The sequence below is a fragment of the Amia ocellicauda genome, chromosome 15 (assembly GCF_036373705.1).
Source record: "Amia ocellicauda isolate fAmiCal2 chromosome 15, fAmiCal2.hap1, whole genome shotgun sequence".
NCBI classification, from domain to species: Eukaryota; Metazoa; Chordata; class Actinopteri; order Amiiformes; family Amiidae; genus Amia; species Amia ocellicauda.
This window is the reverse complement of record NC_089864.1, coordinates 3,527,326-3,552,854: the sequence shown is the minus strand read 5'-3', so window position 1 is coordinate 3,552,854 and position 25,529 is coordinate 3,527,326. Positions and strand designations below refer to the sequence as shown.

The following is a 25,529-nucleotide window of genomic DNA, read 5'->3' as shown; positions in this document are numbered from 1 at the left end:
ACTTGGGGAGAGTGAGGAAGTATGACTGGGATCCTCCAATCCCAGTCACCCACTGGCAGATCCAAGGGGTGGCAAGGGGTGGCAACTGCAAGAAAGACTTGCCACCCCAGTCTCCCCATGCCAATATATGCCAATTTTTTACATTATACTACATTTCATTCATTAATATTACTATTATTATTATTGGCATTATTTAAATTATAATGTTATCATAATTTATGGTGGCATCGGTCACACGGTCCCTCCAATTTCACATCGAATAACTCACTGACAGATAATCGCAGCAGCTTTCTAATGGAAGGTGCAATGTATTTTCTCAACCATGAGGAGGCAACATTGAGCTCCGCAAGCTCTCAACATGACATCCTGCAGACGGGCTAGACTCTATGGTTCAAATCAGAGAGGTGGGTCTAATATTTCTTTCATGCATTTTTCGTTGATATTTGTATTTAAGGTGAGTAAATAAGTGTACCTTCAAAGCACACTTTGGAATTGTAAAAACATCATTAAGTGTACACTGTTGTTCTAATTGAGTTATTGTCATTTGACTATATGTTTATTAAGTGTCACAAGTGTGCATGTCGTTGCTGTTAGGCTAATGTTACTCATATGCTAGTGCCAGTGAAGCAACAGTACCGCCGCTCTTATTATACATCCATGGGAGATACATTAGGGTTAGATGTCTGCCCTAGTTGACTGATTTATGTACAGCAAAGTGTTGCTTTACTAGTAATTAGACCTTGATTGCCTTACTTAATCAAAAAGGCTATCTTATGTTTGAAGAAAACACTCCTATCTGTACATTTTTTCATGTATATAAAATCTGATTTAATGAGTTTTAAAAGGTAATGTATGCTACTTTTGCATGCATTCTACATACCATTGTATTTCAGATTAACTTTATTACACTGTTTTTTTGTCTAAAAAATAAAAATAGGCAAATGAACAACATCCAGGCAGTAATTGTTCAATATTCTTTAATCACCATCATTGGCATACTTGTGTGTCCTTTAGAGCACATCGTCCGTTGTCCAGCAGATATTGTAGCTGCATGAGGCATCAATCCAATCCAACAATATCTGGCAAATCTATTTTCCAGTATGTATACTGATTTACATTTAGGCTGGCTGTTCTGTTTTTGGTTAATCTCCCTTCAGAAGCCACCAAAGTACATTTTATTTGGTTTGTGTGTTTTTTTTTTTCCACGGCTCCATGCCAGCCTACAACTACCTCCTGCCACCCCCTTGCCACCCCAGGTGAAAATGGCTACATCCGCCCCTGCAGCCACCCATCATCTGATACACTGCAGACTATACACCCCACATGTAGCTGGCAGGGGATGCTTGTTAGTGATAAGCCCAGACGGGCTCTGCCGGTTTAGCCCTCCCCGGCCCTGGCAGCACTCGCCAATTGTGCAACACCACTGAGCACTCCTGGTCACAATCGGCAAATGACCTTAGCTGGGATCAAACCAGCGACCGACAGCTCATAGGGCTCAGTCTTTTAATGACTGAGACACTCAAGTTGTATGTTTTGATGGAGGTAGTTGATTTCGTGTATCTAATGTTTTGAGTCTTAGTGCATTTTGCAGATGAAATGGGTCATTTTGGCCAAAGTATTTCAGTTAAGGGCCTGTTTTCAAAAGATCAATTCTGCTTGGATTCAAGCTTGGCAGTTAATCAGCAGACACAGTCTCTTAGCTGTGTTCAAATCAAGGGTCATTACCAGCTTCAAGCTTCTTTTCCAGTTATTATTATTTTTATTTCTTGGCAGATGCCCTTATCCAGGGTGACTTACAAAATATAAGCGCAATACAAAATGCAAGAATACAGTTCAGTACAAGGCAACAAAAATTACAAATTCAGATTGACATAATACATCCAACAAGTGCTGTCAAGATGTAGGGTCACAGTCAAGGGCTATGGGAAAGGGAGCAAGGAGGAAATCAATCAATAATACAAGTATTCGTAACGCAAGAAGCATGATAAAATGTTGTGAAGTGTTATCTTACAGAGGGGTAAATGACTAAATTACAAGTACTGTCTGAAAAGATGTGTCTTGAATAAGTGCCAGAAGGAGGTCAAGGACTCTGCTGTTTTGACTTCGGTGGGAAGGTCGTTCCACCATTTAGCAGCCAGGGATGAGAAGGAGCGGCTCTGGAGGAAGGAGAGTGGAGAGGAGGCAGAGTTAATCTTCTGGCGCTGGAGGAACGCAGTGGTCTGGAGGGGATGTATGGAGAGACGAGTGACTGAAGGTAGCTTGGTGCAGTGTGGTCGAGACAGCGGTAGGTGAGGGTCAATCTCTTGAACTGAATGCGTGCCGCTATCGGGAGCCAGTGGAGGGAGTGGAGCAGTGGAGTAGCGTGTGCGAATCGGGGCAGAGAGACACCAGACGAGAGTTCTGGATGAGCTGGAGTGGCGGGTGGTAGTAGAACGCTGCACCCTCTGACTGCTCTGTCTGTCCTGTCTGTCTGTTAGCTCTGAGCAGTGCACCCAACAATTGTGTGGGTTTTGTTTTAGTTGGGGTATTAAATTTGGGTTGCAATCCTTCAGTTCCAGTCATTATGAGCAGACTGCACTGCACTACACTACACTACACTTCATTCTGACACGGTGTTGGAGCTTCTAATCAGAGAAAAAATATTTTCCATGTTTGAATAAAGGGTCAAAGGTCAAATTTGTCTATCCAGCTCTTGTTAACCTAAATGTTTTGTGTATCCTGTTTAAATGTTTGAGCTCCATTATTATTAACATCAAAAACAATAATAATGTAGTGATCTCGAGCCTCGCTAAGAGGAGTGGGCCTTTTGGTGATGCGGTAAGATCGCTACATTGTGGAGCAGGAGAACAGGGTTCGAGTTCCTGTTGTAGCTAGATCCCCAAAGTCATTATAACAATTTTAAGGTACTGATTAAATTACATTCAGTCAGTGTTGTCAAAATCCCACTGTGGGCAGACCAGTGATGTGTGTGTGTGTGTGTGTCTCAAGACTGAAACTGATTTCATTATTTCAGGTGAAAGCAGTGGTAATGGTAACCATGCAGGTGAGTAGCTGCTGTGTTCAGATTTGAAACCCAAGAAAAAATACTTTGATTTTCCTGACACCCCCACTGCACAGTTGATCCCATTGCTTGTGTGTGTGTGTGTGTGTGTGTGTGTGTGTGTGTTGTCTCTGTCACTGTATTCACAGTCCAGCTCATGTTTACTGCAGCTCTGAGCTCCACTCTCTCTGACTGAAATGGTTTTGTGTTTTGTTTTGTCATTTCAGCCACACACCCCAGTTCTACTGAACCCCCGAATACAGGAACCCCCATCACCGGTGAGTATCACCCCTCTCTAATGCTCAGAGGCTGGTCAATGTTGTGAAGCCCTTGGTTTCTGTCCCACACTGTGGTGCTCTGAGTGCTGCACCCTCTGACTGCTCTTGTCTGTCCTGTCTGTCTGTTAGCTCTGAGCAGTGCAACCAACAATTGTGTGGGTTTTGTTTTAGTTGGGGTATTAAATTTGGGTTGCAATCCTTCAGGTCCAGTCATAATGAGCAGACTACACTACACTACACTACACTACACTACACTGCACTGCACTACACTTTTATGTTTTCATTCTGACACGGTGTTGGAGCTTCTAATCAGAGTAAAAGGTCAAAGGTCAAATTTGTCTATCCAGCTCTTGTTGACCTAAACTTTTTGTCTATCCTGTTTAAATGTTTGAGCTCCATTATTATTAACATCAAAAACAATAATAATGTAGTGATCTCGAGCCTCGCTAAGAGGAGTGGGCCTTTTGGTGATGCGGTAAGATCGCTACATTGTGGAGCAGGAGAACAGGGTTCGAATCCCTATTGTAGCCAGATCCCCAGAGTCATTACAATAATATTAATGTACTGATTTAATTGCATTCAGTCAGTGTTGTCAAAGTCACACTGTGGGCAGTCCAGTGATGTGTGTGTGTGTGAAAAGTAGATGGATCCAGCGACCAAGGATGGTGGAATAAGTGGCAAGGAGAGCAGAGTTTGTCACCAAAAAAATGTCACGTTTATTAATTCAGAGAGTCCACCTGAGCAATCAGGTCTGTGCAATAACTTCAGGATGCGAAGCACAAGAACAGGAACTTTGCACATAAAAAAAAAAAAAAAACTTGCCAGTAAAACTAGGCTTTAAGTAAACAAAACAAAAAACAGACAAAGAATACAGCTAACTCCAGGCTTACACAATTAAGACAGTCAAACAGCTAACATAAGCTTGCTTTACTTATTCAATGCACTGGCTGTGAGCAGCCATTACCTTACACAGGCTTCAACAAAACAGAAATGACCACAGGTTGAGGTAAGGCCTATTTTATCCCCTTCCTGAAGCTCCTCCCCTGATTGGACCGGTCCACTTTCCTAAAAATACAATTAAGGATAAATGTTCTATAACCTTAATTCTTATGCATAAGCTTTTAGTTCCAGAGTAGTAAATTACCAAAAAAAAAAAAAAAACATTTCTGCATGACATGACAAGAAAAAGAAACAAACAAACAAACTATTGTCATACACAGGGATGGGCAAAGATACATCAAAATGTATTTTAAAATAAGATACCAAATACCTTAATTTTAAGTGTATCAAAATAAACTACAAAATACAGCAGCCACACCATGTATCAAAATAAACTACTGTATTCTTGTATTTTAAAAATACTAAAAATACTTTTACAAGGGAGCGTGAAATCACTTTGCAAACCTTCCTTCTATCAGCCCTATCTACCCCTTCACCAGTAAACTGACTCAGTTGATTAAGTAGACGATGTTTGATAGCAACAGCTTTCCTCTGCCTAACGAGTCGTGTGATAAATCTGATGTATGCAACCAGTTAACAGATCAAATATTCACATATCCCTGTGATCACCCAGATGAAGGTTAGTTTTGAAGTAACCAACAGTTTAATGTTTAAGTAACAGTTTGCTAATGACTCATAATTGTATCCTAATTTAGTTACTTGGTGTTTGGTAATGAAGGGCCTACTTTGCATCAGCAACACTGACTCAATGACAAACAAGTCATTCATAAGAAGACAACTGATGGCACCTTTATTAATTGCAACTAGTTTCTAAGTAATGAATCATTTGATTGTTAATCATAAATATAGTAAATTGTGTGTCAGGCAGTCATTCAAGCAATGGTATGCAAAATCATGATCCTACTAAACATCTACTTCAATTAGAATACAATCATTTAGCATTCAATTATTTATTTATCAACCATTGGACACCTATTTGTAGGTTGAAAACAAACATTTTAGCACTTTGTCAACAATTATTAAATTATCAATATGTTTTGATTTTAAATGTAGCCAGAAACATAATCAGAAAGTAGCAACAGAGCTTGCCAAGGAGTGGTGGATGGGTTGACAACCTGCACTTTAATGGCATTGCAGCACAACATTGTTAATGACAATAAGGCACACGTGTGTGCCAAATAGTTAGCTAGAACATTACGTAAATTGGTAAACGATTTAGCCTAGGCTACTAAAACGAACACCAAAACTTAACATGAACTGTTGAAAATTGTAGCAATTTATGCTAAAAATCGATGGAAAGCTGGCAACCTACACGTTTCTCACCTTGACCTTCTTCTTCAGGTATGGATCCATTTTCTGTTCTGATCTCAACACATCTGGGCAAATTAGGCACCAATCAGAGGCAGCATTTTTGTGATGTCATCATGTAGACTTCTCACAAAGTATTTTATAGTATTTTTAAACTACAAAATACAAAACACTAAAGTATTTTAATACAAAATATGAAGCCATTTTCATCAACCCTATCAAATACAAATTACAAAATCCTATTTTGTATTTGAAATACGTATTTTAAATACATGTATCATAAATACTGCCCATCCCTGGTCATACATCTACATATGAATGGCTGCATTAAGGAGAAATTGACAGTGCACTCGGTACCCCCTGCTTCTGCATGTATTGGTCCAGAACACTGTCTGGAAGCAACCACTAGGTGTCGCTCACTAGGAGCGAACACAGCGAAACTCAAACCCAGGAGCAATGAGCTCTGCTGCAAGCCTATAGCGTTTACCTTTCCTAAACAGATAAGAAAACAAGAAGGTGTTACAAAACGACAGGGAGCTTAAAAGATTCACAAAGCGCAAAGCACACGTATAAGCACCTAGAAAGTGTCTTTTCCAGTCTTTCACCAAGATTGACTATGGGTGTGTTTACCTACATGACGTTACGGGGTCTTGAGTGGTTTATGTTAAAGTGAAATCGCAATTCTGCGGCAATGTCTTTAGCATTAATAGCATTAAATGACAGTGTAGGTCTAATGCATCCATCAGTGTGCGCTGGTTGTCATTCAAAACACTAATGTTCGTGATGAGGTCGGGACAAATGCATCATCACAGTGTGTGTGTGTCTCAAGACTGAATCTGATTTCATTATTTCAGGTGAAAGCAGTGGTAATGGTAACCATGCAGGTGAGTAGCTGCTGTGTTCAGATTTGAAAACCAAGAAAAAATGCTTTGATTTTCCTGACACCCCCACTGCACAGTTGATCCCATTGCTTGTGTGTGTGTGTGTGTGTGTGTGTGTGTGTGTGTGTGTGTTGTCTCTGTCACTGTATTCACAGTCCAGCTCATGTTTACTGCAGCTCTGAGCTCCACTCTCTCTGACTGAAATGTTTTTTTGTTTTCTAGCCATTTCAGCCACACACCCCAGTTCTACCAAACCCCCGACCATAGGAACCCCCATCACCGGTGAGTATCACCCCTCTCTAATGCTCAGAGGCTGGTCAATGTTGTGAAGCCCTTGGTTTCTGTCCCACACTGTGGTGCTCTGAGTGCTGCACCCTCTGACTGCTCTGTCTCACCTGTCTGTCTGTTAGCTCTGAGCAGTGCACCCAACAATTGTGTGGGTTTTGTTTTAGTTGGGGTATTAAATTTGGGTTGCACTCCTTCAGTTCCAGTCATTATGAGCAGACTACACTATACTACACTACACTACACTACACTCCCCTGCACTACACTACACTATTATTATTATTATTATTATTATTATTATTATTATTTTTATTTCTTGGCAGACACCCTTATCCAGGGCGACTTACAACATAAGTGCAAAAATACAGAGAAGTACAAACCATCAATCATTACAAATTCAACTTAGCTAAAACATAGCAATTCAAAATAATACATTTTACGAATTCCAAGTACAGTAAGAGACTTCCTACATCCTGGACGGTGAAAGCTAAGTGCTGTCAAGATGTAGGGTTACAGACGAGGGCTACGGGAAAGGGAGCAAGGAGGAAAACAATCAAGAACGCGAGGAGCATAATAAGCTGAAGTGCTATCTAGCAGGGATAGAGGACTAATATTACAAGTGCTGTGGGAAGAGATGTGTCTTGAGTAAGCGCCGGAATGAGGTCAAGGACTCTGCTGTTTTGACTTCGGTGGGCAGGTCATTCCACCACTTAGGGTTCAGGGATGAGAGAGAGCGGCTCTGGAGGAAGGAGAGTGGAGAGGAGGCAGAGTTAGTCTCCTGGCGCTGGAGGAACGCAGTGGTCTGGAGGGGATGTACGGAGAGATGAGTAACTGAAGGTAACTTGGTGCAGTGTGGTCCAGACAGCGGTAGGTGAGGGTCAAAGTCTTGAACTGAATGCGTGCCGCTATCGGGAGCCAGTGGAGGGAGCGGAGCAGTGGAGTAGCGTGTGCGAATCAGGGCGGAGAGACACCAGACAAGCCGCAGAGTTCTGGATGAGCTGGAGCGGCGAGTAGTAGATGCAGGCAGGTCGGCCAGGAGGGAGTTGCAGTAGTCCAGGCGGCAGAGGACCAGTGACTGGACGAGTAGCTGAGTTGAGTAGTCGGTGAGGAAGGGACGGATCCGGCGTATGTTGCTCAGGAAGAATCTGCAGGTGCGCGTCAGCGTGGTGATGTGCTGGGAGAAGGAGAGCGCAGGATCGAGGGTGACTCCTAGATTTTTAGTGGAAGAAGGAGAGAGTGTGGTGGATTCCAAGGGGATCGAGATGGGGAGGCCAGCAGAAGGTGAGGAAGAGTGGGGGAAAAAGAGGAGATCTGATTTGGAGAGGTTGAGCTTGAGGTGGTGCGAGTGCATCCAGGCGGAAATGGCAGACAAGCAGAAAGAGATGCATGAGGGGATGAGAGGGTCAGAAGAGGGAAAAGACAGGAAGATCTGGGCATCATCAGCGTAGAAGTGGTAGGAGAAACCATGGGAAGCGATGAGGGGGCCCAGGGAGCGAGTGTAGAGAGAGAACAGGGCCCAGGATGGAGCCTTGGGGAACACCTGTGAGGAGAGGTTGGGGGGTGGATGAGGAGCCTCGCCATGTCACTTGGTAGGAGGAGAACCAGGTGAGAGCAGTCCCAGAGATTCCAAGGTCAGCGAGGCAGGAGAGGAGGATAGAGTGATCGATGGTGTCAAATGCTGCAGAGAGGTCAAGGAGGATGAGGACTGAGGAGAGGGAGGCCGCCCGAGCGCGGCTGAGGGAGTCAGTGACTGCCAGGATAGCCGTCTCAGTGGAGTGAGCTGTGCGGAAGCCGGATTGCAGAGGATCAAGGAGTGAGTGTTGGGACAGAAAGTCCGAGAGCTGACGGTGGACCGCCCGCTCGAGAGTCTTGGAGAGGAAGGGAAGTAGGGAGACAGGGCGGTAGTTCTGAGGAGAGGTGGCATCAAGGGTTGGTTTCTTGAGCAGTGGGATGACAGCAGCTTGTTTAAATGTAGAGGGGAAACAGCCAGAGAGGAGGGAGGAGTTGAGGAGGGAGGAGATGAAAGGGAGAAGATCAGGAGCGGTTGCTTGGAAGAGACGAGAAGGGAGAGGGTCCAGGTCGCATGTTGTGGGTTTGTGACATAGGAGGAGAGCAGAAACTTCAGCATCTGAGAGAGGTGAGAATGAAGAAAAGGAAGCTTGATCAGTGGGAGGTTTCGGTGTGATGGGAGATGAGGGTGGAGTATTGAAGAGCCTGCGGATGTCTGCAATCTTGGAGGAGAAGAAGGAGGCGAAATCTTCAGCAGTGAGAGATGGGAGAGGAGGAGGGGGAGGGGGAGGGGGAGGGGGGGCAAGGAGGGAGGAGAAGGTGGAGAAGAATTTGCGAGGGTTGTTGATAGTGGATTTGAAGAGAGATTGGAAGTAAGACTTCTTGGCTGAGGTGAGAGGACGAGAATGTGGACAGTAGGGAGCGGTAGAGTTCAAGGGCAGCTGGGAGTTTGGTCCTTTTCCACTTCTGTTCGGCGGCACGCAGACTAGTTCGGGTTGCATGGAGAACAGCAGAGAGCCAAGGCTGAGGAGGGGAGGGACGGGCAGGACGAGATGCGAGAGGTCAGAGAGAGTCAAGGGAGGAGGTGAGGGAGGAGAACAAAGAGGAGGTAGCACAGTTGAGATAGATTTGAAAAACAATCAATGGAAGGCAAGAGAGTGAGGGCAGTGGAGGCAAGGGTGGAGGGGGAGACAGAGCGGAGATTACGGCGGAAGGTGACAAAGGGAATGGGTGGAGAGGGGAGGGAGGGAAGGGAAAGGGAGAAGGAAATGAAGTGGTGGTCTGAGATGTCCATGGGTGTCACGGAGAGTGTCGAAGGGGAGCAGCCTCTTGAGAAGATGAGGTCTAGCTGGCAGCCAGCCCTGTGAGTGGGGGGAGATGGGGAGAGAGAGAAGTTAAAGGAGTGAAGGAGAGGAAGAAATCTGGCACAGTGGGAAGGGTTGGAGAGGTAGATCTTGAAGTCTCCCAGGAGGATGGTAGTTGAGGACAGCGAGGGGAGAGAGGAGAGAAGAAAGTCGAGTTCATCCAGGAAGGAGGTGAGTGGACCAGGTGGACGGTAGAGAACTAGAAGGAAGAGGTGAGAGGGAGAGGTGATTTCCATTGCATGGAATTCAAAGCTGTGGGTTGAGATAGAGGAGAGAGAGGGGGGGACAGAGAAGAGGAGAGAAGGGGAGAGCAGGAGCCCTGTTCCTCCTCCCCGCCCAGTAAGACGAGGGGAGTGGGACAGGACAAAGAGAGAGGATAAGGCAGCAGGGGTGGTAGAGTTGTCTGGGGAGATCCATGTCTCGGTGAGAGCGAGGAAATCCAGAGACTGTTGGGAGGTGAAGACAGAAATGAAGTCGGCCTTATTGGAAGCTGAGTGGCAGTTCCACAGGCCTCCAGAGAGTGGATTTCACAGTCCAGCTCATGTCTTCTGCAGCTCTGAGCTCCACTCTCTCTGACTGAAATGGTTTTGTGTTTTGTTTTGCCATTTCAGCCACAAACTTCAGTTCTACTGAACCCCCGACTACAGGAACCCCCATCACCAGTGAGTATCACCCCTCTCTAATGCTCAGAGGCTGGTCAATGTTGTGAAGCCCTTGGTTTCTGTCCCACACTGTGGCACTCTGAGCGCTGCACCCTCTGACTGCTCTGTCTCTCCTGTTACAGCTGAAACGAGTGAATATGGTCTGTATCTAATTACTGCATGTGTATGTGTATTACTGACTGTATTATTATTAATAATAATAATAATAATAATAATAATATTATTATTATTATTATCGTAGGCGTACATGCTGTCACTCTACAGCCCTGTCTACTCCCCTCACTCTCTGAATAAAACATTATTGAATATAATGGATGATTTCTTAAAAAAAAAAAAAAAAATGCATGTCAGTTCCAACGTCCAGACCTACATACTTTCCCAGCCCTAGTGAATTGACCCGGCTCTCACTCTCTAAACTCCTATCTGCTCACACAGAGACAGTGGGGGTTTGTCCGGCTCCCTCTGCTAATCCACACAGCCAATCAGCAGTCCCCTCCGCCCACTGCGGTCCAGTGATGTGGGGGACGACACTGACTGATAGACTCTGGCAGGGCTGTCACTCAGCCACGTGTAAAGGGTGTTCAGCTGCACACTAGTCTATAGTTGAATTAAGAGTAGCGGTGTCTGCAGTCCAGTCCTGTCTGTCTGTCTGTCTGTCTCTGTCTGGCAGGAAGTCCTGGGAACCCCCGGAGAGAGACCTGCAACAGCCCTCTGTCCTGGAGTATCAGACTGACTCTCACCACCATCTTCAGCATCGTGGTCACAGCGCTACTGTACAGAGCGCACCGAGGTGAGAGGCTGTGTGCACCGTGCTGCAGCGCAGGGCTGTGCATTGTCGTACTGCACTCTGTTGTGTGTTGCATGTCGCATACTACACTGTGCTGTACAACAATGGAGTGAACCACACACTGAACCATTTCAGGCTCTCATGAGATGAAGAGAATCAGTCCACTCCCGGTTACGTATTTAGTAGACGTGCCAGTGTATACAGACAGTGCAGCCCTGGATGCGAATCGTGTTCGACAGCACCTCCCCTCTGTGAAGCGACGTATCGAAGTGGATTTAAGATCTCGCCCAGCTGGGCTGGCTGTATTTCCGTGGAGATTGAATATAGTGCTGGCTAGATTGACTCCATTCATCATCTCTGCATAGATCAGTGTAGAGTCCCTTTTTCAACTGTGTACCTAAAGTCTCCTATAATTTTACTTCCGAGACTACAGGAGATTTGTTTCAGGACTACTGTACCCTGTAGCATAGTGTCGAGTCATTGAATGCACTTTACTGTCCTGTTGAGAACTGCATTGTAGTGCACTGTGCTGCTCTCTGCTATAGAGATGTTTTACACTTTAGTCCTGCACTACATTTTACTGTTCTACTTGTTACTGAACCTTTCTACTCTAAACGGTATAGTGTACTCCACTTTGTGACTATTACCCATTTATACAGCTGCAGTTTTACTGGTGCATTCTGGGTACAGTGCCTTGCAGTACAGCAGCAGTGTCGCTCATCTGGGACTGACTCCACAACCCTCCACTCAAGTCCAGAGCTCCACACTGCTGTCTACTGCAGGACTATCGATTTAAAGTGTAATATACTGTACTGGAGATTACTACGCACCGGCTGCAGTGCATTGGGACAGAGTGTGTGTGTGTCAGAGCGCAGTGCTGTGGGTCAACGAGGGTCCAGTACTGACCATCTCTGTTCCTCTTGCCTCGCAGACGACATCCACCAGTGCAAGGGGAGGAAGCGTCCCCCAGACTCCAGCCTGGACTACGAGAACGTCAACCGAGCTTCTACAGCACTCTGAAACCCACCGTCCGGGCCCCAGCCCACCCCAAATCACCAGAGCCCCCACAGTCCAGCCCACGAGACAAGAATCAGCCCGCTTACATTTGCATTATCTTTATCTTGAGTCTTGATTTGGGGAAAATGGATTTTAAAATTAAAATTAAAAATACTAGAATCATCGTTCATCTGCATAATTGCTTAATAACGTTAGAGGAGCTCCTGAAGACATCACATGCTCTCTATTATCTGCACTCGCTGTAGCAGCGAGTGGGTTTGTTGAGAATTCCTCATCAGATGGAGATGCTTGCTCATGTTTGCGATGCCTCAGTTTGTAAGAGTGTTGTCCACTGCCAACACTTTTCCCTGGAAGATCATGGGATAGGAGAGTTGTGTGAAGTGTCTTAGGATCACTGTTTTCAAATGCTCATGTGTGTAAAACCCAGGAGTGTATCATTGAAATGCTCTTTGAAAATTGTAATACTGAAGACTAAATAAATACTCTGCAACCAATTCCTCTAGACTTTTTCAGCCCCACATGAGCAGCTTTCAGCGATGTAGTCGTCTGCTCCTACAACCCAGCCTTTCCACACAAAAAAGGTTCCATGCGTCACAAAGTTTCATCTTAAATTAATCTATAGAAGCAGCCTGTTCTGTGGTGTGCATCATATTTGTATATGTGGAGTATATTGACTCAGAAGCCAGTTAGGAGCGTCTACAGTGGCTATGCGTTATAAATATTCCAATGAGAAACATACAAAAAAACATTCATAGCAATACAAAATTCAGTAAATCCCCCCCCGTATGTTGGCAGGTCAAACATCTACTCTGTAACGTTTTTGAGCCGGCTGTAAGTGAACATATGATGTGTTCTAGAACACGATGTAAACTAGGAAATGTGATCTAGAACTAGCTTACAAAGATTCAATTAGGTGAATTCAACTAAGTAACGAGGAGCACAGCTGCATTACCTCTACCTCCCACAGAGGCACGTTAACCTTCGACCCCTCACACTGTACACCAGGACCACCATCTCCATAGATTTGAAGGTCTGTATTCGAAAGCGTTGTCAGCATTTTCTTTTATTTTTTCTTCCTTTTAAAACATCTCTCAAAATAAAAACACAGAAACAACACTTCGGAGAACAAAAAGGAACACCGACCTCAGTCAATAATATTAACATTAGTAATAATCACTAGAATGAACGGGGAAGAGATTCCGTCTTTTCCACTGTGTTTTTCATATCGTTTTCTTTTTTTTTTTTTACATTCTGATCGACGTTTTCAAATTCCCCCGCCCCCCCCCCCCCCCAAGACTATCCATAGCGAGCACCGTTCAATTTCGTTGTAGTCTTATATAATTTACAGAACCGAAAAAAAAAAATCCCCCTAGAGCACTGAGTATAGGAGTTACAGAGACAGCATTCTGAGTGAGTTGCCAATCAGGAGGCAGGAGATTCTGATTGATGGGGCATGCAGCCAGTAGATGTGGAGAAAGGGAGGGACAACAAGGGGCCTGTGATTGACAGCAGAGGCCGCTGGGGTGATATTGGACGTGCCTGTCCAATAGGGAGACCGGGAGGTGTGATGGACAGGGGAGCCCCGGCCAGTGGCTACAGAGGGGTGGGGGGGATGCGAGAGGTCCCTCGGGAACCGGCGAGCTTCACCGTGTGTCCACCGAGGGGAGAGGCTCAGAGGACGTGCGTCTCGAGACTGCGGGGAGACGGGGGCGGCCGCGGTGTTAGGAGTCCGGAGAGAAGGCGCGGTGCGTGTTGGGGAAGCGCTGTGTGCTGTAGTCGGGGTCGTCTCGCAGCCGCTTCTTGATGTCGGACTTGACCTGCGAACGTAGTAGTTCAACATGCGTATTTTAATGGAGACTTTACTGCACTACCACCTGCTTTACTGCAGTACACCGTGTTGCACTGGCACGTTTGTTACCCATCGTCTGGCTGTTGGACATAGCCGCCCTGTATGTGGTGCCACTGCACATCACTGGGGAGTTCCATGCTCGTGTAGCTCTACTGTTCGATACTGAAGTTGTCGAGGTGCCCCCCCCCAACCCCGTACCTGCTCTGTATAGGCCTCCTGCAGCTCCGGCCGCTCCAACTCCCCCTGCAGGCTGTCGGTGCTGGTGACGGGCTTCACCCCGGCTGAGCGGGCCGCCCTGCCCACCGCCTCCGACAGGGTCAGGTGTGGCCCCTCGCTCTGCACAGTCTGAGAGGGAGGGAGAGAGGGGTTAGTGCAGGACATGAACACAGCGCTGCGAGAGGGAGGGCGCTGCGAGAGGGAGGGCGCCGTCTCACCTTCCTGCGCTTGGCCGGCATGCCGCTGAGGTAGGCGTCACTGAGGGGCGGCTGGGACTTCATCTTCCTCTGGGACTGCAGGTCCTGTCTGATAATGGGCACCCACTCCTGCGAGAGAGGAGAGGAGGGAGGAGAGAGTGGGTAACAAACACACCAGCTGGATATTGCAGTTCAATAACAGAGGGAGAGAGGGAGCAAACAGGGACACTGCCAGCCAAAAGACTAACACATTAACACTGTATACAGAGACCAAGACCAAGGTTAATGCAGACACGGGACACACACACAGACAGACTGCCTATTGGCTGCAAGTCAGTCAGCCAGACAATATGAAGGCACGCTGGGGGCGGGGCTAGGCTCACCGGGGGGACGGCCGCTGCCCAGGGCTCGGACTCCGCCTCCTCCCTCTGTGCTGCCATTGCGACGGTCTCCCCCGCCGATGCCATGGCCTCCTCAGCAGTTGTGGCTGGAGTGGGGGACGCGGAGGACTCCTCCATCTGGACAGACTGAAACCCCAGACAGACAGACAGACAGCGTGTTCAAGTGTATTCAAGTGTGCATCAGTGTCTGTCAGTGTGCCAGGAATATGACTGTCAGTGAGTCGGTGACACAGCGTCCGAGTTTCACTGTGCCAGAGTGTGATCATGAAGCCGTGCCAGCGCGCTGCTCACCTCGGTGCTGGGGGGCTCCTCCTCAGCGGGGGGCTCTGGCTGCTCCTCCTCGGCCGGCTCGCTCTGACAACACGGGACAAACACGTTAGTCTCATCACTGAGATCTGTGCAGCACTGGAGCAGAAACACCCTAGGCTGTAACTGCGTGTGTGCGTGCGCATCTCAGTGTTACAGAGCGGTGGCCGTATCTGCGTATGTATGTATGTGCGTGTGTGTGTGTGTGCGCGGGTGTGTGCATCTCAGTGTTATAGAGCGGTGGCCTTACCTGCGTGTGCCGGATGTAGTGCAGCACCTGCTCCTCGGTCACAGGCATGTGCTCCAGGATCACCTGCAGCCTCATGGCCATCATGGTGGTCAGCCAGTTGACCAGAGAGGGGTTCACCTCTGCAGACATCCTCCTCTGAGAGAGGGTCAATAAAGAGTGAGGGAGGGAGCTACGCAGCGACAGTGTAGATGCAGGAGAGAGAGCAGTGCGGAGCGAGTGAGGCAGCGACACAGAGCGGACGGGGACAGACAGCGCACTCACGATCCGGTGGTTGATGACGGCGGTTAAGGCGCTCTGCTCCCCCCTCAGACAGTACAGGTTCAGGGCCAGACACTCGAACAGGCCCTGGTTACACAGCTCCAGCAGCCGCTGCCCGAAAGACTGGTCTGCAGGGACAACACAGCGTCACAACTAGGCACAGCCACCGCAACACACCTGACTCTATAACAGCCCGTATCAGCTCCCCTTCCTTTGGAAAGCAAAGGACGAAGAATTAAAAGAAAATGGGTTACAATTACTGTCCACATCCACCTGCTACCAGATCTCAAGCGCCATCTGAACCACTGAGTGCCGGAGACAGCGCTCGAGTATTCGAGCAGTTAAAACCGATCCACTGACTTCATACAGAAGAGACACACACGTGTACTGTGTTTAACAGCTGTGGGCCCTACATGGGAAAGCATACTGTGGTACAGAGAGGCTTTACTACCCTGCTGATCTGCCCCCCAGGTAAAGCTCAACAGGAATGTCTGTGTGGAGCTCAGTGTCTCACCAGAGCAGCGCAGGATGTGTGTGGCGATGCGTGTGAACTGCTCCGTCAGGAACTCCATGTTGGTCTGAGTGATGTTCACCCCCTCACGCACACTGACTGTGGACTGGAGAGAGAGAGTGAGAGTAAACACACACTGACTGCAGAGAGAAGGTGGGAGAGCGAGCGAGGGCACGTCAGTCCACTTACGAAGCTCTCTGTGATGTACTCCTCTAGTCCATTGATGAGATCCTCCGCAGCCGCCTGCAGAGAGAGAGAGAGAGAGGACGGCTGTCAGCGATGCGCTCTCTAACCTGGGGGCCGTCAGAGGGCTCTCGCTCCCGTCGAATATCGCATCGCTGTTCGGACAGTGTGCAGTATGTAGCTGCCGTTTCAGGGTGCAGTACAGTGTGCGGTACACAGTCTACAGTACGCACAAGGTGGCGACCATGTCTGGGTGCTGTACGCAGTCTACAGAACGCGGTCTGCGGTACACCGTGTGCGGTACGCGGTCCGTGTGTGCGGCGGCCCGGCGCTGACCCGGATGTTGGCGTCACTGGGCTCGCGCTCCTGCAGATAGTGCTCGGTGAAGAAGGCCCGGAGCTGCGGCTGGATGCGCTGCAGGGGCTGGTGCTGGCCGTGGAGCAGCATCACCATGTCCACCATGGAGAAGCTCTGGCAGATCAGAGACAGCAGGTCCCCGAAGAACCCTGAGAGGAGAGGAGAGAAATGGTTAATGCCCAACTGGAGCAGCCCCGAGGGACAGAGAGCGGCGGGGCGGGGGGGCAGATGTGACGCACCTATGGCGGCACCGGAGCCGGGCTCGAAGATGTTGCTGGTCTGGGACAGGCGCTGGATGAAGTCGGCGATGCTCTCGCTGCTGCCCTGTGGGGAGCCCAGGGAGCCCATCATGGAGGACAGCACCCCCTGCACGATGCCCGTGAACACCTCGGGGCTCAGCGACTCACCCCCTGCACCCACGCCCAGGGGGGGGCCCCCAGGGGGAGCCTGTGCCTGGGGTGGGACCACGGCCGGGGGGGGTCCTGAGGAGGGAGTGGTGGCGGATGAGGGGGGGGGAGGGTGGGTGTGAGGGGTGCCGTGCTGCGGATGGGGGGGTTGGTCGGGGGCCTGGGAGGGAGGAGGGGGGAAGACGGGCTGGGCGGCCTGCAGGGGGAGAGAGTGGAAGAAGGGAGAGAGGGAAAGAAATGAGGGAGGGAGAAGAGAGAACATGTAAATCTCATATCAACCTTCAGACATTACAGACCCCCCTCGACTGACTTAAATTATATAGCGCCTTGCATAAATAAAGATCAGTGAATCTCTGAATGGAGAGCGAAAGCCTTTTTCATTAATCATTGTATTCAGCTCTACAGTCTGTCAGATATTACCACTGACCTGTATAGCCCTGGACAACCTCAAACCCTTCAATTAAACTCCAGTCCATCAGATGATGTCCTGGACACCTCCACAGTGCATCAGTAGTCATTATAACAGCATGTGAACACCCTCCATGTGTCAACCCTGCATAAATTAAACTACACTCAATCAGACTTAATTATAACCCCAGAGAAACAGCCCCATGGCCCCGCACAGCCCTGGCCTAAATGAATAGACTGAGACCCTCCATTAGGGCTGGGTATTGGCACTGATCTCCGAATTCGATCAGATTCACAAGATCCTGATTCGATTTAGATTTGATTTGAATTAGATTCAATTTAATGTAGTGATGATTACAATACAACATATTGCTCATGAGAGAGATCCTCTGAGAATGAATGCTATGAATTGCACAGGGAACCCTCTAACCTGTCTAACGTGGTAGATTAATGGTAAACATGAAGCAGCTCTGACCTGGATGAAGTCCGCCACTCCCTGGATGAAGGCCGGGACTCCGGGCATGGTGACTGTGATCGAGGGGGGGACTCCTCCCGCTCCCATCCCGGCACCCGCCCCGGCAGCCGCCACCCCGCCGGCTGCCCCCCCCAAGAGGGAGCCTAGCAGCTGGGCCAGGTTGGCCTGTGGGGGCTGAGGGGCGCTGTCCGAGGGCGGGGGGGGCGCGGTGGGGGAGGGGTGGCCGGTGGAGGCCGTGCTGGTGGTGTTCGTGGACGTCTGACCGGAGGTGCTGGCCGAGGAGGGGGGGGGAGAGGACGAGGAGGAAGGGGGCGGGGCAGCGGTGCCAGAGGAGGATGAGGAGCTAGAGAAGGAGAATGAAGAGGAGGAGGAAGAGGAAGAGGAGGTGGTGTGTTCACCTGCGGTGGCTGGAAGAAAGAGAAAGAGGGTGTTAACAGCCTTGACTGGACAATGAACTGTCACTCGTGTCAGGCGGCAGCAGCATTGTGTTGGACTCACTCATGTGGACCGGCATCAGCAACTGGCCCACCAAGCCATTGATCATCTGAGAGAGGGAGGCGTGAGGGATGGAGCCGGCCTGAGGGACAGAGAGGGGATTTTACAGACACTGCCTGACTGGACACTACAGCACATCACTACAGAGAGACGGAGACACAGAGAGAAGTCCCCAGTCCAGTACCTGCACTCCAGGATGTCCTGGCACCGAGGCCCGGAGGTTGATGGAGGGGCCGCGGGGGTTGAGGTTGGGGGGCCGAGGGGTGAAGGAGGGCCGGGTGATGACCACTCTAGCCTGGGGAGGGGGGAAGGGGCCGGGCATGGGGACGCCACCCTGCTGCTGCTGCTGCTGCTGCTGCTGTCCCCCCTGGCCCTGCTGCCCCGGAACCGCACCACCGCCGGGCACGCCCATCCCCCCCGTGGCAGCCGTCGCCATGTTGAGGGCCTGCTGGGTGATCTGGTGCACGATGGCCTGCATAAACTCCGGGGGCAGGCCAGGGATCTGCAGGGGAGGGGCGCCACCTGCAGTGCAGCGGAGGAAACACAGGCCGGTCAACTCGGCTCACGAACTGACCAACCAACAGACACACCGACCGACAAATAGCAGGAAGACGTTATAGACTGACCGGGAGACTGACCAGGGGCGCCTGTAGAAGCTGATCCTGTAGTCTGAGTGCCTGTGCCAGAGTCTGGGGCAGGAGAGAGAGGCAGTTACTCACACTGACAACTACAATCACACCCCCAACACTCTCCCCCAGCAAGACAAGACCACAGAGCAGACGAGCAGCACAGGAAAAAAAGGGGACAATAAGAACTAAAAGATGAAGAACAAAAAAGCAACAATATTTCCCAATGAAATAGAGAAGAAATTGTCCATCTCTTCATATTTTCAACAAAGTAATGAAAGAGACCCCGTCTATGATGCACTGAATTTCCCAGCCCACCCTCAATCAAGAGGGAGCGCTCTGGCAGTTGGCAGACTGACCGTCGATGTTCATTTGCATCATGACCATCGGCTCCATGGTCTGGTGAGTGATCCGGATGACGCGGGGCTGCGTGCCGGGAGGGGGCTGTGCCTGCGAGGTGGGCTGGGCCTGGGAGCCCGTCTGATTGGCCTGGGAGCCCTGTGCGGGCGGGGTCTGTGACTGAGGCCCTCCTGGCTGCTCCGAGGACGTGCTGGTGGGCGTGGCTCCGGGAGCGGCCTGCCCCTCGGCCGCCTGTCTGCCGTTGGCGGTCATGGTTACCGTGGTGCCCAGGTTTATCTGTAAGGGAGAGTGTGGTCACTGAACAGCAGAGCCGCCACGGCACGGACACTGAACCGCAGAGCCGCCACGGCACGGACACTGAACCGCAGAGCCGCCACGGCATGGACACTGAACCGCAGAGCCGCCACGGCATGGACACTGAACCGCAGAGCCGCCACGGCATGGACACTGAACCGCAGAGCCGCATCAATAAGCAGACCTGTCACCTATCTCACGCATCTCGTGTCAAACTCTTGTGTTACTGTTCGTCACCACTTTTTTTTTTTTTTTTTTTAACCACAATTTTAAATGAACTATAAAGGCTGTGACTGTTTGTTTATAAAGGAATTTTGTAATTACAGCTGTAACTGACCAACCAAAATGTTCTTTCCATTTTTATTACATTTAATTAATTAAATAATAGTTTAGCAATGTGAGCTGCAACGAAAATACCTGAACATTGGTGTTGATTTTGGCAATGTTTTCCAGTCATAATAGTCCAATACATTTTGTATTTCGCTATCTCGCTAATTTATACAATCTACGTAACTAAACGATTCACGTTTCCAAACCACACAGACTGCCGGTCTGCGTTGGGAAACACCCGAGGGCACGAGCTCCAGCGAATATAAAATTTAATTTCTAATGTATAACTTTTCTTGGTTTTCACTTAAACGCATGAAACTCTGAGGCACGGACAGCCCAGAGGGTATAGATCTCCTGTAGGCGCTGGCCATGACTGACCTGGATGGGGATGTTGGGCTGGCCAGCAGACTGAAGCACTACAGGGGAGGCATAGTGAGCCATGGGCCGAACCACGTGCAGGTGGCGGGGGGGGGTGGACGACAGGTTGCAGCGCAGGTCACTCAAGGCCACCAGAGCATTGCCCAGGAAGCGCAGGGCCTCCCCCACCAGGTTCAGTGTGAGCTGGTCCTCTTCACGCTCTTGAGTCTGACAGGGAGAGATAATCAAGGACAAATAAAACACCGTAAAGGAGCGCAGCCTGCGTGTGTCGCAGAGAGAGGGGATTCAGTTACATTGTTGTTGTAGTCGGCGCTGGTGGCAGAGCCCAGGATCTGGTGTGTGCGCTGGACGAAGGGCTGCAGCCGGTCCTCCACCTGCCGGAGCTCACACAGCACCTCCATGAACTCCACCGGGGATGGGTGACTGTGGGGGGAATTAAAGATGCAGTCACTCACACATCATGTGCACAGGTGAACATGGCACTGAGATAGAGCGAGACACGTAGTCTTACTTGGGTCCGGAGTGGGGTGGTCCCTCAGTCTGTGTGGAGGAGGAGGAGGAGGAAGAGGAGGAAGGTGGCGGCGGGGGGGAAGTGTCCATGGGCTGAGCCCCACCCTCACTGTCGGGGGTCGGCGGCTCTGTGGGGGAGGACTGCGGGGGCGGGGCAGTGGGGGTGGTCTGCGTCTGGGACGAGGGGTTCTCTGTGGACTGGGGCTCCTGGTCCATACCACTGGGTTGACCCTGGGGGGGAAGGGGGGGGGGGGAAGGGTTAACAATCAAGCAAGGAAAACACTGTACTGTAGTTTACTGCACTGAGTGCTGTACTGCAGAAGTGCACTGTAGTGTCTCTGTGCTGTGGAGCACATATGAATTGTTCACATTATGCAGGGCTCTGTATTAGTGTGCAGCGGGAGCCACGCCATACTGCATCACAGCACACCAAGGGTCCGGCGGCATCCTCACCTCCAGCCTGTCGATGACGTGATGCGTGTCCCTCAGGAGGTTCTGTGCCAGAACCAGGCGCATCCGGGGCTCGCTCTGCACAGACAAACAGGGCAATAAGGAGGTTATCTGGACGAGCAACACCGTCGGCACCGAAAGCAACGCCTAACCCTTAAGAACCCAGTGTGAGTGAATGCATCACAAACAGAGGCCTGAGGACCATGTCTTACACTCAAGCCTGCTAAAGGTTTGTGATGTCTGTGTATGCATAGGAGAGTGTGCACGAGTTTGGGGGTCTTAAAGGGTTAAAGATAACAGTTCAGACGAGCAATGGGTTGGATTACGATTGTACTTTGTCATTCATACAAGTGACCTCCCACAATCCACTGCTCTGCGTCACGTCACGTCACTGACTCTACAGCTCGACTGGAATCAAGCAACACGCAACTGAATCACAGAACATCTCAGGGCACCTAGGGCTGAATGAAGCACAGGGGTGCGCTGGGGACTGGGGAGAGGTGAGGACACTCACCTGAATGGCCTGCTCCACATCTATATGGACATCCACTGAGCCATTACTCTACAGAGAGAGAGAGAGAGAGGCAGAGGGGGTGAGGGAGAGAGGCAGAGGGACAGGCACTGAGGCAGCCAGTCAGACAGACGACACGTAACCCACGGCCCCAGGCTGAGTCACGGGGGGGGGACAGTGCTGCAACCCGCATCTGAACCGTTACGCTCCTGTCCTCCGCGCCTCCCTCTGTCTCGCTCACTTCTCCCCCACTCTCCAGCCTTCTCTTTACCCCGCCCACCCCCAAATGTTTCTCCCAAGCTCCCCCTTTTCCTTCCCAAATTGTTCAGTGTGCCCCTCCCCATATCCTTCCATCTCCAGTGTGACTCACTCCAGTGCTGGTGCTCACACGGGCGTTTCTCCCACCCTCCCCCATGCCGGCCATCATCTGCTGCACGGACATCTGACAGGGGGAGAAATAGAGAGAGAGAGGGAGGGAGGGAAAGAGAGAGAGAAAACATTGTGAAGACCCAGACCAGAGGAATGTAAACAGCATTTGGGCATTTAAGAGTAGACGGAACATAATTTACACAAAAATGGCAACATGACCTACACACTTGCACAATGTAGCAACAATGTATTTGACCCCAGTCCTTGGTGGGGGGTGAGAGAAGGGCGACCCGGGTCCTTCAGGTGGAGTAAGAGGGTGAGGGGGTGACCATGGCCATAGGGGGAAAAGTGTGGAGGAGACGAGGAGATGAGTGGCTTCCGTTTGAGAAAGGGCTTAAAAAGAGGGTGGGAGGAACGGGGGGAGTTTACCTGTATCTGCTGGGGGTCCATGATGTTGACAGGCAGGTTGAAAGTGCCCAGCATCACGTAGCTGTTGGCGTTGCGGTCGTGGGGGGGGCCGGGGGGGGCTGTGGAAGAGGAGTGAGGGGGGGGTGACACCCCCGTCCCGGAGGTGCCGCTGCCCCCGGCTCCCCCCGGCTGCGTGGTCTGGGGCGGGGCGCGTTCCACCAAGTGAATCACCTTCCCATCAACATCTGCACAGAGAGGGGGAGAGAGAGGGGAAATAAAAATGAAATCAACATTAAAATAAAATAATCTGTGAGCAAACATGAATCCTGCATAGTCATATTTTTTTGTGAGAAATTACTTGGTGCCTCAGCTTTATATTCTGCAGTAAAAGTCCCATTAGCAGGCTAGAGCTCACATGCTCTCCAGACCACAGAGGATTTGTTTCATTTCACCGTTATTTAACCAGATAAATCTATTGAGAACCAATTCTCATTTACAATATTGACCTTGCCAAAAGGTGCAACAGTGGGGGGAGGTAAGCAGTGGATGCAGGTGGCGGGAGGGTGGGTTAGATGGATCAGTCCTTTGTTTTTTTTTTTTTTTTTTTTGTATTGTGGATTGAGGTTTGTTTTATTGGCATGTTTGCATAATTGTTTACAAAAATTACCGTTTAGGCCCTGTATGAACTTTTACATCCCTAATTTATCATTGGCACCCAAACAAACCAGTCATTGGGCACTCAAGCCAAGAAAGGTTCACCACCCCTTCTCTAGAGAATCAGAAACCGTGTCACTCACTGTACTCTCCGAGTTTCTTGTCATCCTGCAGAACGCGGCCCTGGTAGATCAGTCTCTGCTTCTCCACAGGAATCCCCACGGAGCTGGCTATGTGCTCCTTAAACTCCTTCACTGTGATCTGGGGGGGGAAGAGGGAGTCGAAAGAGTAGCATGAGTGTACAGCACAGTACAGCAGTGTCAGTCAGCAGGTGCTACACATCAGGCTCACAGTACAGCACAGTGTCGTTCAACAGCGCTATATGCTCACCTCTTCCCCCACGTTGTAACTGCGGCTCTGGGAGTCCAGTGTCTTCACCGTCACATCGATTTTCCCCGGCTCCACCATCCTGCCCTGAGGAGAAACAGCAGGTTGACTAATAATACTAGTGAGATTTATAATAATAGGCAAACAACAAAAGCAGCCATGTTGAGCAGCGATCAGGACTCTCGACTGTATAGCGGGTCGTGGGCACAATCCCAGGTGGGATTATAATAATAAAAGTTAGAAACCAGAGACTCAATGTGAAGCTAGCTTTTATACAGACTGTACCGAGAGCAGAAACAAAACATAATTCAAACACAGGTTCTGCCACTGAAAGGACATTCAGAAACAGAGGAGTTTTGGCCAAAGCTTTCAAAGCAGTTCACTGAGATTGCGGTTTATAGCTGGACTCAGGCCCACATTGACACCCGTCAGCCTCTTAGCATCATACTGTGAAGAGGCCCCAAATTCCTCACCCGTACATTAAAAAGGGGATTCTTCATACTGACACCAGCAACATCTGATTAGTACGCTGTTCCCAACAGACTATACATTCATTTCGGGGGAGGGACCATGATACAAAATGTAAGTATTTAATGCATGTATAAAGCCTACCCCCTCAAAAAAGGAGAGGAGATGGATTTATGTTGTTGGTGCACACGTGATTTAGAAACGAAACAGAATAATCTCTGTGGGGCAGAAGTTTGAATTATCTCCCATAGGATAATAGGACAAGATATGAAAAACGACAAAACTGCTCTTTATCTACCAATTGCCACACTATACCAACATCAATAACAAATGCGTGCGTGTAGGCCTCGGTGCTAGAAATATGAAGTGCATGTATTTATGTCTACAGTTAGAAGCACACTTCTACAGTTACATGAGCAGAAGTAAACACACCGGAAGATTAGGAAACTGGCATCTTCATTATCAACTGCGTCACTTGTTGAATTACAGCTCTGGCACTGCACTGTGCTCCACTGTACCGTCAGGCAGCCGCCACTGTCGTAACACGATGTGCTTTAGAATTGGAATGCAGAACAGCCACGACACTAACCTACGCCTTCCAGCTCAAAATCAATGGTCACACATACAGACAGGCCGTATTAAAGAGCAGACTGAGTGGTACCCTTAAAGCGCCGGTAAAAAAAATAACAGAGGCAGGCAGCGAAACACAGAGAGGGGGTTTGGCCCTAAAAAAAGACGCAAAGCAGGCGAACAAGGTGGTGCTGTATATGCGGATTAGGCAGGGCGTTTTCGCGCACAACAGGCCGAAACGCCGCTGTAAAGACGTGGATGTTTGTGTGCGTTTTGTCCCCTGGTTGAATCCCCAGGGTTTATTAATCAGACCGGCACGTCAACACGACTCACCCCTCCGTACAACTGCGCTGCTACTCCTCAGCCCAGACCCGCGCAGACGCAACAGGACAACAGAACAGCGGCGTTTCTCCTTATTATCTCCCCTGTCGCAGCCGGGCTCCGCTAGTTAAGGCCGTGTCGACTCCGCTAACGGGGGCGTTTTGGGGTTTCGTCCGTAATTAGTCGGTGGATTGTTTCTGCGCCGTCTCGCCCCCTCTCTCGCCGCCCGTCTCCAAAGGCCGGATACTCAAACACAGCCACAGCGCCCAGGACCCTGGAACTTCCTACAAACAGACCAAGCGGGGCTGTCTTCGTCAAACGCCTGTATCCCTTATATGTGACTTGTTGTGCGTGGTCGCTGTCAGCTTAATGCAGACGTGTGTTCACGCATCTGTCTGCCAGTCTGAGTAACGTATCGTGACCCAGTGGCACTACTTGGTGTTAAAAAGCCTTCATGACAGCGGTGCTGCCTCGGTGTCTGTATTTGAG

At 49.7% G+C, this 25,529-nt stretch overlaps 1 protein-coding gene across 3 annotated transcripts; it reads right to left on the bottom strand.

The window, feature by feature from the left end:
- Positions 1 to 13,136: 13,136 nt before the first annotated feature.
- Positions 13,137 to 25,529, bottom strand: LOC136771341 (large proline-rich protein BAG6). Of its 3 annotated transcripts, none has more exons than XM_066723591.1 (26): positions 25,053 to 25,529; positions 23,685 to 23,768; positions 23,438 to 23,555; positions 22,662 to 22,885; positions 22,234 to 22,305; positions 21,867 to 21,914; positions 21,356 to 21,430; positions 20,904 to 21,133; positions 20,686 to 20,815; positions 20,393 to 20,599; positions 19,390 to 19,666; positions 19,043 to 19,093; positions 18,589 to 18,926; positions 18,408 to 18,486; positions 17,910 to 18,316; positions 16,859 to 17,222; positions 16,599 to 16,768; positions 16,269 to 16,322; positions 16,083 to 16,185; positions 15,572 to 15,696; positions 15,311 to 15,445; positions 15,046 to 15,108; positions 14,737 to 14,880; positions 14,375 to 14,482; positions 14,139 to 14,285; positions 13,137 to 13,908 (listed from the first exon to the last, which is right to left on the bottom strand). In XM_066723591.1, the coding sequence occupies exons 2-26, from the start codon at positions 23,760 to 23,762 to the stop codon at positions 13,813 to 13,815; spliced, it is 3,843 nt and encodes a 1,280-aa protein (XP_066579688.1). In that variant the 5' UTR covers positions 23,763 to 23,768; positions 25,053 to 25,529; the 3' UTR covers positions 13,137 to 13,812. The 3 variants fall into 3 exon arrangements, with proteins under 3 accessions (XP_066579688.1, XP_066579687.1, XP_066579689.1); XM_066723590.1 differs by having other exon boundaries at positions 19,031 to 19,093; positions 25,053 to 25,528; XM_066723592.1 differs by lacking the exon at positions 21,867 to 21,914 and having other exon boundaries at positions 19,031 to 19,093; positions 25,053 to 25,528.